A 13,344-nucleotide genomic window follows, 5' to 3' on the forward strand; every position below is an offset into this window, starting at 1 on the left:
CCAGTGCTGAAGTTCTTTTTTTTTTTTTTTTTCCCTTTTCCTAAAGAAACATATATATTTTTTTCAAGATCAAGCAACAGAAAAATGCTGTATGCTGACTGAATCATTTAAAAAGGAAACCAATAGTTGTGAATCTGTGAGAAAAGTGTAAATGTAAGGTGGAAAAAATTACCACAGACAGTCATTCAATACTAAAATAGATATATTCATTTTTATTGTATCCTTGAAATACAAAATTCACTTAAGGTGTTAGATTACTAAAATAATGAAGTTTCAATTTTCTCGCTCAGAAATTCACAATATTCACCTTATTCGATCTGAGAGCCTTAATGATGGATATTAACTATTAAAATAGAACCTAACCATTGTTCATCTATATACAAAATGTCAGTTTGCACAATTAAGAGCAATTCACAATCTTTTGAATGTCAGAAAGTTCAATAATGATGAAATAAAAGATCATTTATAATTCTACAAGTGAAATTCACAGACCAGCAATTACTCATAAAAATAGCAATGCCAAAACCAGTCACATGCAACGGGCTTAAAACCGTAAGCTGAAGAACAACTCTTAAATGGTTTCATATTAGTACATTAGGACATATTGACAGAGATGTGGAAGTCAAATTTGCAAACAGGTACACATGGACCAGTGTGGCCTTTGGAGAAATATAGCAGTTTAGTAAGTTTATGACAGGTTACAGCAATATTCAGTGGCAACATGAAAATGGCAACAATCTGTAAATTAAAATGACAATAGTAAAAAAAAAAAATCACATTTTAGTATTCACATTAGGTCATGATAAATTCACTTTTCTTCTCACACACTACACAGGGCCACGCTGACTTAGAAAACCTATTTTATATCAGAAAAAATATATATATCTTTTCTTAACAGCAGAAGATAGTATCAGTATAGCCATAGGAGGTGACAGCTTACAGTAGAGGCCAGTACAGACCAGCTCTATGACTTTTAAAACTGAGCAGTAGGCACACCATTTCACTCCAGGATGAACAGAGGGAAGCCAGGGCCCCCAGTAGCCCTCCCGACTGGTCCTGTGCCTGTGGGGTTACCTGGGGAAGGCGAGCAGGTGCTGCTGGGGCTGTTGGGCAGCCCCCTTCTGCAGCGGAAAGGAGGGATAAGGCAACAAAAGGTCCCACCATCTCCCTCCACCCCCCCCTAACTGAACACTTGCCAACAGCACTATGGTGTCCAAGTGACCAACACTAAGAGCTCCTGGGTCTGTGGCAAAGGACATGATCAAAAACCATTTTGCTCCTCATGTCGTGAAGAAAACGTGCAAAGCTGGCCCTCTACCACAGGCATAATGTTGCGGCCAGCTTGGCTCCAGCTGCGGCCTTGAGGCATGCTGCAGGCTCACCCAGGAATACCATGGGTTTTCACTCCCTGCTCTGTGGAGACCAGGCTGTTCTTGGTCAGACCAGCTGCTGACTCTCACTAAGTCACCTGCTTAGTTGCAGAATATTTGGGAGAGAACCAACCAGGCCTAACATTCCTCTTTCCTCCTTTAACACTCATGACTTTGAAGAGGGCGTGAAGCTTACCTCAACTGCAGATGGAGTACACAAATGTATGCAGGCCTTAAAGATGCAGAAGTCACCTACCAGGAGCATGGGTCTACCAGGGACACAGTTCCAGGGCAAGCTGGGCAGGCTTTGCTTTGTCTTAAGGTTGATCCTTTTGGTTCCTGAGCTAAAAGAGCAACTGACCTTATCTCAGCAAAATAGAGGCCTCCTGTGTGGTGCGAGGTGTGGTCTCCAACCCCCATGCAAAGCCTCTGAGCACCTTCATGGAGCCTTCCTTTGGCTCCTGGGAAAGGCTCTTTTTTATTTTTTTGAAGAAGGAAGTAAGGCCTACAGATTTAATTTTCTAGTTTGGAGACAATCTAGATCTTCTTTTAATTTCATAACTGATACTGTACAAACTGATCAGCAATTAATCTGAAATTACTAATGATTTGCATGTACTTTTGGCACAGCGCTATTATGTCCTACTAAATTATGCAGCAGCCTGTGATATTCTCATTCAAAATCCTAAAAATAGAACACAATTATAAAAAAAAATCTTATGTTTAAAACAAGTACCTACTGTTATTTTCGCAGTTGCTTCAGGTTTGTTTCAAAGTTGGATGCCAAAGAAAGATTTATCATAACTGTGGCATGAGACATTTTACAGCTTACACTTAAGCAATAATGTAATATAGTCAACAGTATAATGATATCAGCATTTCCTCTCTCAATAAAACAGGCTCTAATGTCCAAACTGGATTGTGAGCTATGGCTGAGTACAGAATAGCTCCTACCAAGTAAGTACAGCAGTAAGTAACTCGAGTACAGGAATCTCTCCATAAAATCAAATTTTATTCTGTGGCACAAAGTAATAATCAGGTTTTGCTGTTGATTAAATGTTGAAGCAAAGTTAAGGCATTTAATCAACCGCAAAGCCCAGTTAATATAAGTGTACTCTAACACTGTAGATGCTATTGATATTATATGTGAAGAGAAAATGTTCATCCAATATATCTCACAAAAACACAATTTTCTCCTCAGAGGATTTGGAATGTGGCTGTGCCAGTTTTTGAAAGACTTTCTCCTAATGCTTATTTAGGGTATGTGCTTTACATGAGTAACTAAACAGTCTCCTACACAAATAACAATAAATAATTCTAAACCTTAGTATGTATGTAGCAGTTTCCATCCATAGGCTATCAAGTGCTTAGGAGACAAGTAAAATTTCTGATTTTGGAAGACACGGAAGATTGAGGAACAGCAGATTGCAGCTTAGTATTCCCAAAATGACCTAGTGGCTCTGATGCTCCACTGGGAAAAGACAAGAGACAAGTCAAGCTGAAGTTTTCAGAGCAATGTGTCTTTTGCACAAAGTAGAGTGTCAGGTGCTTTTTTTTTCAGCATCAAACCTCTGACAGCACCAGAGGAGGACACCCCAAAAACACAGAAATGCAGACAATGAAATACTGGAAAAAAAACAAAACAAAACAAAAAAAAACAACAAAAAAAACATTTTTAGTGATTTGCTTAGCAATCACTGAGAAATTTCTATAATGCTGCTGGGTACTCCAATTCCAGGTGAGACAGCAGTTCATTCATCATCTGTAGGGCAAATTCGAACTCATGTCCAGACAGGGGTCACACCTCTGTGGTTGGTTAGCTATTTAGAGAAATGCAGATCCTGGCACAGAATAGATTAAGGGTTGGCTGCCCAAAATAACCTCTTGCGGTGATTACTCATCTTTCTTCCACTCTAAGTTCTATGAATGATGACGGGACACTTGAGCGTATCAGGGGAAGTCTTTTTCATGTATAACGTTATTTGTCAGCTGGCAGTGTGGGCAGAACTTATGCTGGCACATCGCAAACTGAGATTTTTTGGGGAACACAAAGCAAGGCCCACAGACATGGCTATTCTCCCATCACAATTACTATCTCGTCAAACTGAGACAGCCATGAGAATCCTCCTCCGTCTCCAAAGTGGTGGCTAGGAAGAGAGACAGGGTCTACAAATCTTAGATCCTGTGCACCATGCACCAGGAATCATGTCACCCAGTGAAGCCCATATGCAGCCAACCTCTGTGGCTGTCTGAGGTCTTCACTTACTCAAGTTTTGGGCCCAAAGAGCCTGTTTTCCATCTTGTAGAGAAGCAGTTCTGTTTCCAAACAGGGGTTGCACTACTCTGCCTGTGTATTTCTTAGGCACATTAAAACACTATTAAAAAGTAGTTTTAGATACCATTCTTCTCCTTGAAGTCCTCTCACTATTTTGCCTTTCTGGAGCAACTAATAAACACAAGAAATGGTGAAAATAAACACAGATACATGCCACTAGTAAAACAGTAAGACAAACAGAAGATAATTTTTGAGATGATAGAATCATTTCAAACAGGCTCATATATTTTCTACCTGAAGAGTATACTGTTTTTGTTTGTTTGTTTGCTTTTGGCTCAAAGGCAAAATAGATAATGTAGGCTTGATCCAAGGCCTACTAAAATCAACAGAACCTCTACTATGATATTAATCATCTGCAGAAAAAATCATAGACTTTAATTTCTTTGTATTGCACAAAAACAGAGCGTTCACCCTTGCTTCGTACCACTCATACCACTCACATTCATACCACTCAAGTCAGAGATGTGTTTCCTATAAGGCATTCTTGCAAATTCTTTCCCCCTACCCCCCATCCAACTCATATAGCTTTCATTACATCTCCCAGGTAAGGACTAAGACACTCAGGATCACAAAGGGAAGAGAGTAAATAAAAAGAACAAATAGAACAATTATCTCTAAACAACCTTTCACCTTCTAGAATTAACTTCCCCATTTGTTGCTACTGTTCTACAAGCAGATGTAGTGATGCCTCCAGATGGTGGGTATGTGGGACCTCCCCATCTAACAAGGGGGAAACTCATGACACAGCTATGGTAGGAGGCCTTTTGGTTCTACCAGCATGCTTGCAGTGTATCTGGATTGCCAGGTTTCCGAGGAGTCTGAGGAATTCCCAATGTATGTCTGTTGAGCCCATTTCCCAAATAATGGCCTGGATTCAACTTGATGTCATCCTCCCTCTAAAACCTACTTGACTTATGGCCAAGAGTATAGGGATCCTTCTCATAGGGACTATTTACCCAGCCAAATGCTTGTCATCTCACCTCACTACTCACAACTTGGGCAGGGTTGCTTGTTCCCATGTCCGACATCTACCTCTAGCCTAAGGGCTTTGCTCCTCAGAAAAAAAAGTAAGGAGGAGGTGAAAGCAGATAGGGTAAAAGCAAACATTCCCAGGAATACAAAGTTGAGTGAGGAAACAGAGCTAACACTGAGATTAGTAGAAGACATATAGGCAGCCGCTCACTTTTTTAGGGACCTTAGCTTGTAACGGAAGGCAATATCAACGTCTGGCAGAAGGATACCAAGGCCCATACGACTGTTATCAAGTCTGACAGCTTTGCTTTCCACTAGTTCTACATCGAAATGAGCCAAAAGTAAGAAAAGAAACATCTTCATCTCATTCATCGCAAGGAACCTCCCTGGACACATGCTGATCCCAGAGCCAAAAGGCATTAGGAAATACTTCAGTTTTCTTCCTGCCTTGAAGAACGTGGTTTTCTTCTTGCCATTCTCTATGTAACGATCAAACTTATACTCCTGAAAATAAAAGAGAAAGAGAGTGAGATATCTAATGAAACAGTTATATGAGGTGCTTTGTTTGCATGTCAGTGGTACTTCTTAAACTCAGAAACCAGGATCAAGAGGAAGACAAGGAGTAGACAGCTTCTCCTTTTTAGTTGGTTGCCCCAAGTTTCATTAGCTCACGTTACCGCCCCTGTAAAGAATACTGATGAAATCCACTTATTTAGCTGCGTTACATCAAGTTCCTTCAACTTCCATGTCTCATCCACTGAGTGTCTGGCCTGTATTGATTGTAATTAGATTTTGACCGCTTTGTAGCAGAGACAATGAACCTTAGTGGAAGGACAATTTTCTTGTAAAGCATCATATATGCTTGGTGTGGTACATACATCACGAATAAGGATAATCTGTCAAATTGTGCAAATGCCTATGAATAAATCAATGCATTGCACTGATCTTGTTCTTGCAAGATCAGAGCAAAATCCATCCTTCTTTTGCACCCAGTGGTGCAGATTATTCGAAAAGCAGACCTGATACTTTGCAGTCAATTTTCCCTTCAGCTGGAGATGGTTGCTGCTTAATTTCCCACATCTGACCTTCACATGGTTTGCTCCAGAAGCTATGTGCAAAGCAGGACAACTGCCAATGACTGACCATTGTAACGAGTGTACTTTCAGGTAAGGCTTGAGGTTGGGCTTGTAACTTACATTCCATAAACTGAACATCTTTCTGACTACTTCCCAGCAGCAGGATCACTGCTTAGAGATAATTCATGTTTTTGAATGAAGGAGATCTGGCATCCTCACTCAGTCAACGGCAAATTAACCACTTACAAAATCCTCCTGCATGCTTTGAATAAAAATGACAGACACTTCTTGCTTATGGTCACTCATTAGCATTTGTCCTGCTTTGCATACATCTGCTATAGCAGCAGCCATTTGGAGCTGGCTGGGAACAAGTCAGTCAGACAGAAACCACCTCAACTGATTAAAAAAAAAACAACACCACACCACAAAACAACATAATGATAAAACGCACTGATACTGATCTACCCATTAGGTTAAAGGCTCTGGAAACAACACACTGTATGTCTGGTTGTTGAGAAAAACAGTGGCAGGGGATTTGGGGTATGAGAAAGGGGAGAAGGAGAATGTGCACTGGAGGGGATATAACTTGGGGTGCTGAAGACCTGTTTCTCTACATGGCAAGAATGTTAAAAACCATTATATGTTCTTTTTTTTTTTTTTTTTTTTTTTCACTGAGAAATAATTATTTTCAGTCTCATTGAATACCCCAACCAAAAGGAAGTGTTTTGAAGAACAGTAACAAATCAGTCTACAACTTCCTCATAAGGGGGTGTCGAGAGGCAGGAGACCTTTTCTCCATTAACACCAGTGACAGGACCCGTGGGAACGGGGTTAAGCTGAGGCAAGGGAAATTTAGGCTTGACATCAGGAGGGGGTTCTTCACAGAGAGGGTGGTTGCACACTGGAACAGGCTCCCCAGGGAAGTGGTCACTGCACCGAGCCTGTCTGAATTTAAGAAGAGATTGGACTGTGCACTTAGTCACATGGTCTGAACTTTTGGGTAGACCTGTGCGGTGTCAAGAGTTGGACTTGATGATCCTTAAGGGTCCCTTCCAACTCAGGATATTCTATGATTCTATGAAATGAAAGACCAGAATACCCTCCTCTTCCTTAAAACAGATTCACTTCCTGAAATGTAAAACCTGTTGATCAAAAAAAAGCACTGCCAAATATGAACTGTGACAGTTTAAAAAGCAAAACAAAAGAAAACAAAACAAAAAAACCACTAAACCAAATCACTTAATTGGAATATATCTACAAGGTGAACTCCTCGTGTCTGGAGATGTGAGGAACTATGGTGTTGCATACATATATACATACTGGAACAAACCAAATGCCAAGAGCCATCTGAAAGCTGTAGTTCATTTTACCAAAAATAAATAAATAAATAAATAATTGTTGTCTAGGGAATTGGAAAAATCAGAAAACACATGTGAGACAGCAAACTCATGCTTGTGTTGTTGAATCCCCTAGGTTCGGATAGATTTTTTGAGCCAGCAAACTAGCTTTTAAGGGAAGACTTATTTTTGACAGCGCAGGAGCTTTCAGCCATGCATGAGGCTTGCTTGGATGGGAGAGGCTGGATCATGGTGAGGAAAGGGTGAAGAAACTGGAGATGAAGTTTTGTGTGGATGGCCTGTTCAGAGTATTATGAAAACTGAGGAATCTCCTGTGACTGGTGTAAGTCTCTCTCTGTCACATCTTGTATTTAGCTCTTGTATTTAGCTTTGTTTGGGAAGCCACCATCCATGTTGGGTTTCCTGCAGGATTTCCTCATATTTCATTCTATGGGATTTGCAGAGTTCAATTACTGAGCTCTGTAACTTAGCTGTGTTATGATTCAGAGGTTCACTTACCCACTTCATAAAAATTGACTCATTTATTTAGGCTCTAAGTGAAGAAGGAGGTCAACAATATATGCTCACACTTATACAATATGGTGCCAAAGCAGAAGATAGCTTGAACTTAAATTTATGTATCCAGGAGAAAAGCATTGCTACAAAATTATCTCGTCAAGCTGCCTGTTTTCCCAGGAAAGTTTTCCCTAAATACATGACAAGCTCAAGACTGCACCTTTCAAAAAATTCATTCTCCATCTCTATCTGATCTTCAGTAGTTATTGTTGAAAGCACACTGCATATTTTAAGAACCAAACAGAACAGTGATTTCCCCACTTTTCGAGAGGGCCCATGTGCTGAAATCAATGTACTGCAAAGTGTGGATTGCTCATTCACTATCAAAAAGATGAAATATATGAACTAAAGCTGTACTGTGAAAGCTGAGCAGAGCTGATACCAAGCAGATATATTCAAGCAATAGAAATATGGTAATGTATTCTGACAATTATTGAATAAGGGAGGGGCTCAGCTACCGCTCTGATGCTTTGGTCTAGGACCTAAACAAACAGATGGACTTTTGACAAATCAATAATGTTCTCCAAAATAAAGTGTTAAGAATAAAATGAGAAAAAAGCTTATTTGCTAGTTGTGGCTTATAAGGATAAAAATATTAATTAACTATTTGCCAGTATATGATTTTTTTAAAACACTGATTTTCTTAGCAGCCTTTGTCTTTATTTTTGGGTGGGTACAGACTGCTGGGCTCTACTGGATGTCACTTCCATTTTCGTGGCCTTTGTATTCATACCTGTAACTATACCCTACTTCTGCTAACTCCAACACACTCCACACCTCCTCTCACTGCCTCTGGCGGAGCTCCTGCACAGCGAAAAGCTGTCCTGCACAAACAAGGCACCTGAACATCACCCTTCTTCTGCAACCCCACATGCACATCTTTATCCCCAAGTTCCCAAAAGGAAAAGCTTCAAGGAGCACTGTCTCCAACATGGGGTTTCTACAAACATTTAAAGACATCCTATGTCTCCCAAAGCTGAACTGCGGTCTGAAACGCATCTTTGGCTCAAATATCAAGGCTGGAAATGAGCATGACACGGAGAGAGCTGTTTGCCTAGGAAAAGGGGGATGAGGAATGATTCAGGTGTAACTCCTACCTCTCTGGATAAGGAGGCATTTAATGGCCTCAGCGTATATACAGCTTCACCTCCTATGTGGTACCCTGGACAACAACCTGGTGGAATAACCTACTGGAGACTAGGACTATTCAATTTGCATGCAGGTGGTGAACTTCTGAAGCCGTATTAAGGCTGAGGCAGGGTGGATTAATTTCGAGTCTTTGATATTCATTAACTCGAGCGTCAGAGAAAAATACAAGGAGATGACACAATTACCCTCGGAGCTTCATTGTGGAGCAACAGCTTTGCAGTTTCAAGTTCACAACACTATACTAATTGATCAAGAAGGGGTGAATCCCTATGAAGAGAGGTGAAAAAGCATAAGGCTCAAGTAAGACTGCTATTATAGGGCTTCAGAGAGTCAATGATGCTTTGGGGGCACTTAGCTAAATGGCCCACATTATTTGCTATTTAAACCACCTTCTATTATTCAGCCCTCCTTGGGTATCAAATGATCCACTGCCAAACAAAACCCACATTTAGCCTAAAGTTTATGGTAGTCAATGTGCAATTGTCAATTCCTTTGAAAGCAGTAGCAGTCAGTCTCATCACCATATTTCTCTCTTCAGGCCATGAATCCTTTGACCTATAGGGCCCTCGAAAATACATCTGAAAGTCGGAAGATTTGTTCCACAAGAAGGAACAGCAGGAAAAAAAGAAAAAGAAAAAGAAAAAAACCTATCACAAAAGGCCAGGCTGCTGCAATGTGCCTGAAGTAGGAAGAGTAACACCAGCGGAGTGTTTACCTTAGGATCTTCATAGACCTCGGGGTCCATGTGCAAAATCTGAGGGTAAAGGGCTATCCAGTCTCCTTTCCTCAGACTGACTTCCTGATCCCCTTCAAGCTTGAGGACAAAATCCTCCTGGCTGATGCGAATGTTCATGGAAGACGAGCACATCCGTAAACTCTCGTTTAAGGCGCTTTCTGCGATTAAACAAAAACAGAGGGGGGGAAGCGTCAGAAATATGGGAGATGACTGCAAGTTATACATGGCTGCAGCTGCTGCATCTCGACAGGTTTAGTAGGGCAGGCTGAAGGAAAAAAAAAGGAAAAAGAAAAAAAAACAACAAACCACAAAGAAAACAAAACATAAACCAGACACCACGAGGAGGTACTAAACAGTCCCGCAGGGCGGGGGGCCGCTGCTCTGAGCACTGCGATGTGATTCTCGCTGATAGTTCTGGGAAATCGTGTCGGCTGGAGGCAGCCCTGGATTTTGGGTGGAAAGTCATTATTCAGGCATCACGTTGAAAACAACGCAATCAGAAAACATGAATGCTTTATGCATTTACATATATTTCGGAGGTTGCAAGTAAATACCAGTGAAAGCATCCACGGAGCTATTCGGCTTGCCTTTCAAAAGCTGGTGGATGTAGCGTCAGGGCTACACGTTAGAAAAAACATTTCACTTGTTAATTCCGCAGTCAGGCTGAGGATTTTTAAATTTATTTTGTTTTCAATGAGCTACGTTGCCAAACGATAATGTCTATTATGGTCCAAGTGAATGAAAACAATTCATTATTTGCCTGGTAGATTTAAGAGAGAAAGACACTTTTAATTGCAAAGAGAAAACAAAATGTAGTCCTTTCAGTACTAGGGGAAGCATGATTTTTTCTCCACCATCACGTCCTGGAAGGCTCCAGAAGCTGAATGTCCTTGCTTTCCCAGTGGCCTTCACCTTTTGCTCCTAGCACGACAGATTTTATGGCTAATTTCCGGCAATTTATCCTGGCAGTTTGAGGAGGAATTCCTTTGGGAATAATATGCATAATTTGCATAAATCATTCTGATAGCATGTATATCAGCATGTAGCTCCTGTCTAGGGCTGCATCTCTCACTTTGTAATCAAAACTGACTATTTTTCCACCAGCGTGTATGGGTGCTGTTATATGTGGCCTGATTCCTTCTAATCGCCAGTGTGAAAAACAGCCTAAAATCAGGTTTCATTTTCACATAATAATCCATTTGTGCCTGTATTTATGTTTTGTGATACCAAATAAGCCTGCTCTAAGTGTTCACCGAAGCACTGTAACTGCTGCACCCAAAAGGTTGGTTTATTAGAGACAGTAGCTACCCAGTGTAGATGCATCTGAAAAAAATAATAACAACCGCTCTTTCACAAAAAATTAAATCTGGTGCAGCATGCATAGCAAATAAAGTGGCCCTGGATGCTTTCTTGCAGGAGGTTTTTCCTTAAGCATGCATTTGTCTAAAGAAATGAGGCTGCGGTCAGCTCTGTGTGGCCAGTGCCGTGATTCAATGTGACGTACAGTGAGTCTGTGCATATTCTTTTGGACTGCCTTCGTTACTATAATCAGGCAGAGTCAAATCGGCTTGTTGGTGACGAAGCCAGAGAAGAACCCCGGTTCCAGAATATGGCCTCTACTGCGGATAGCCACAAGGCACCTGACACGATAGATTTCAACTGGCAGCGCTCTGGCAACAAAACTTTGCGCGGTACAAAGGGAGGGTCCAGCCTCTGCTCCCAGACTGCCCCCAGCCTCCAAAAAAACAAAGCCCCTAACTCCGGCTTGGGAACGGTGGCGATGTACATGCAGCACCGTTCACCCAAGAAATCAAATCGGGTGGGGGCTGGGGAGAGCAAGAAAGGAAAAATAATTACTAAAACGCCGCTGCACAGTAGCGGGTGTGCGTTTAGCTGGACGAGTGACGCGGTCACATCCTATCGGGGGCCATCCTCCTGGGGAGCGCGGCATTCGGTGCCCGCTGCCGGATCGCAGCTGACAATTGGGCAGCGTATCTTATGCAGAAGTTAATCACAATAATGGAGCACAAAGTGTGGCTTAGCGGTCAGATCGTAAATGACAAATCTGCTTTACCTTCCAGTACCAGCTATGTGTGGAAGGCAAGCTTGGCTCTAGCTCTGAGCGATCATGCCGATAATCATTAGATGACAAAAGTAATGAGTCACATTATGATCAACAAAGGAGGATGGAGCTTATATGGGTTTGCAGGCTAACATTAAAAAAATAGACAGTCAGCCTTCCCCAAATGCCCAGGCTATACGTTGGGAGGAATGACAACTGCACAATAACGCCGCAGCCTTTGCTTGCAGTTGTCATAGTTCAGCAGACACCAGCCATTGCTGCTGACAGACCAGCTGGGTAGCTTGGGAGGCCTTCCATTCTGCACCATGAGGTACAGTAAATTATCCAGCACGGTAGAGCAACATCTGTTTCTGTGCTTGTGCCGAACAAACAAGGCAATTTAAAGCATACCAAGGGATAACCAAGCAGCAAATGAACATGACCCTCATTTTTTCCCCCTTCTTACACACACGAGATGCTAAACTTCGCTGTACAAGCGCCACATAAAGAAGCCAGGCTGTTGTTTGATAAGGTGTTGTCAGAGAGATTTTACATATTTTCTAGAGAGAGAGAGAGAGAGAAATATCTCATAGTATTGTTATTCTTAGAATCCTCCCACTTCTCTCTTCATTTCTCTTATACTAAAGCTAGCACTCAGCCTCCAATTCATTCTAGATTTTTTTAAAAAAACTGTTTCAATATACTTATAAATATTCAGTCTTTAAACCCTAATTTGCTATACTTAGTTCACATGCCTTCAAGCATTTGTCTTCCAATTTCCACTGAATAAATGCGTACTAATGAGAAATAGAGCAAGCTGCTGAGGCAAAGCTGGGTGACTTGAGCCTGGCCTGCCACCAGCTTGTGATAGGCAGGCAAATTGAGTTAAAATGAAAAGTCTTGTCAGCTGAAATACAACATGGTAGCCAAACAGCAAGCTGTCAATCATCCAGCCAAAACAAGGGACTGCAGGTAATAAAAGGTCATTGTGAATCATAAGTGCATTTGGCTTTCATAAGCAAGTTAATTTTAATTAAACATGATCTCGATCTGTAAATGTTTTATAAAACTTATTGTGCATAATGGATTGTTAATTTTGCACTAGCAGATAGCAGGTAATAGGGTACCACCATTATTAGAGTGTATTGTCGGAAAATAGCTATCGGTATGCAAATATTTGGAGGGGTCACTTACATGCACCGAGGTGTGCCAACAGAAATGACAATTGGAAACAAGTACATTTGCAACTTAGGAAGAACTACATGGTACTGCCCAGCCCATTCCAGGAAAATATATTCATGTATCTCAATCCAACCAGCAATTTTAACACTTAATGCTTGTGTTACGATTACATACTCTGCATTATCTGTTTTTGGATTCATAACCCTTTCGTATAGACGAAACAAATTTTCAAGCTGTGCTCTTTTTGCAGGAAATATCTGGGATTCAGCAATGACCTGGGGCAAGAATACTTCACCAGATAAATGAATGGACTAATATTAAACAAACGAACTGACTAAACATGCCTAGCATTACACATGCACCAAGTGTATTTCTGCGCTACCCTTTGCATTTCCAGTATAACCATAAAAGCTGACAGACCGTTCTCATGTATCGTTTACCGTATTAGAGCTCCATTGTGACTCATAATGACTAATAATGTATGTTACTCTGTAAGCGCACACAAGTATGCGTGTTTTGGTTGCTGGAAAAGTCTTAACTAAACGATAC

The 13,344-nt window shown here is 41.2% G+C and overlaps 1 protein-coding gene across 1 annotated transcript in view; it reads right to left on the reverse strand.

Moving 5' to 3' along the window:
- Nucleotides 1-842: 842 nt before the first annotated feature.
- Nucleotides 843-13,344, reverse strand: part of CYP7B1 (cytochrome P450 family 7 subfamily B member 1) — a 122,590-nt gene continuing 110,088 nt past the window's right edge. Inside the window, exons 5-6 of the mRNA XM_082754674.1 lie at nt 9,531-9,709; nt 843-5,181 (exon numbers count right to left, since the gene is read on the reverse strand). Of these exons, the coding sequence (XP_082610800.1) occupies nt 4,885-5,181; nt 9,531-9,709 (476 nt within the window). The 3' untranslated portion in view covers nt 843-4,884. The remainder of the gene's footprint in view (nt 5,182-9,530; nt 9,710-13,344) is intronic.

Source organism: Aythya marila (assembly GCF_965140915.1).
Source record: "Aythya marila genome assembly, chromosome: 2".
Lineage (NCBI taxonomy): Eukaryota > Metazoa > Chordata > Aves > Anseriformes > Anatidae > Aythya > Aythya marila.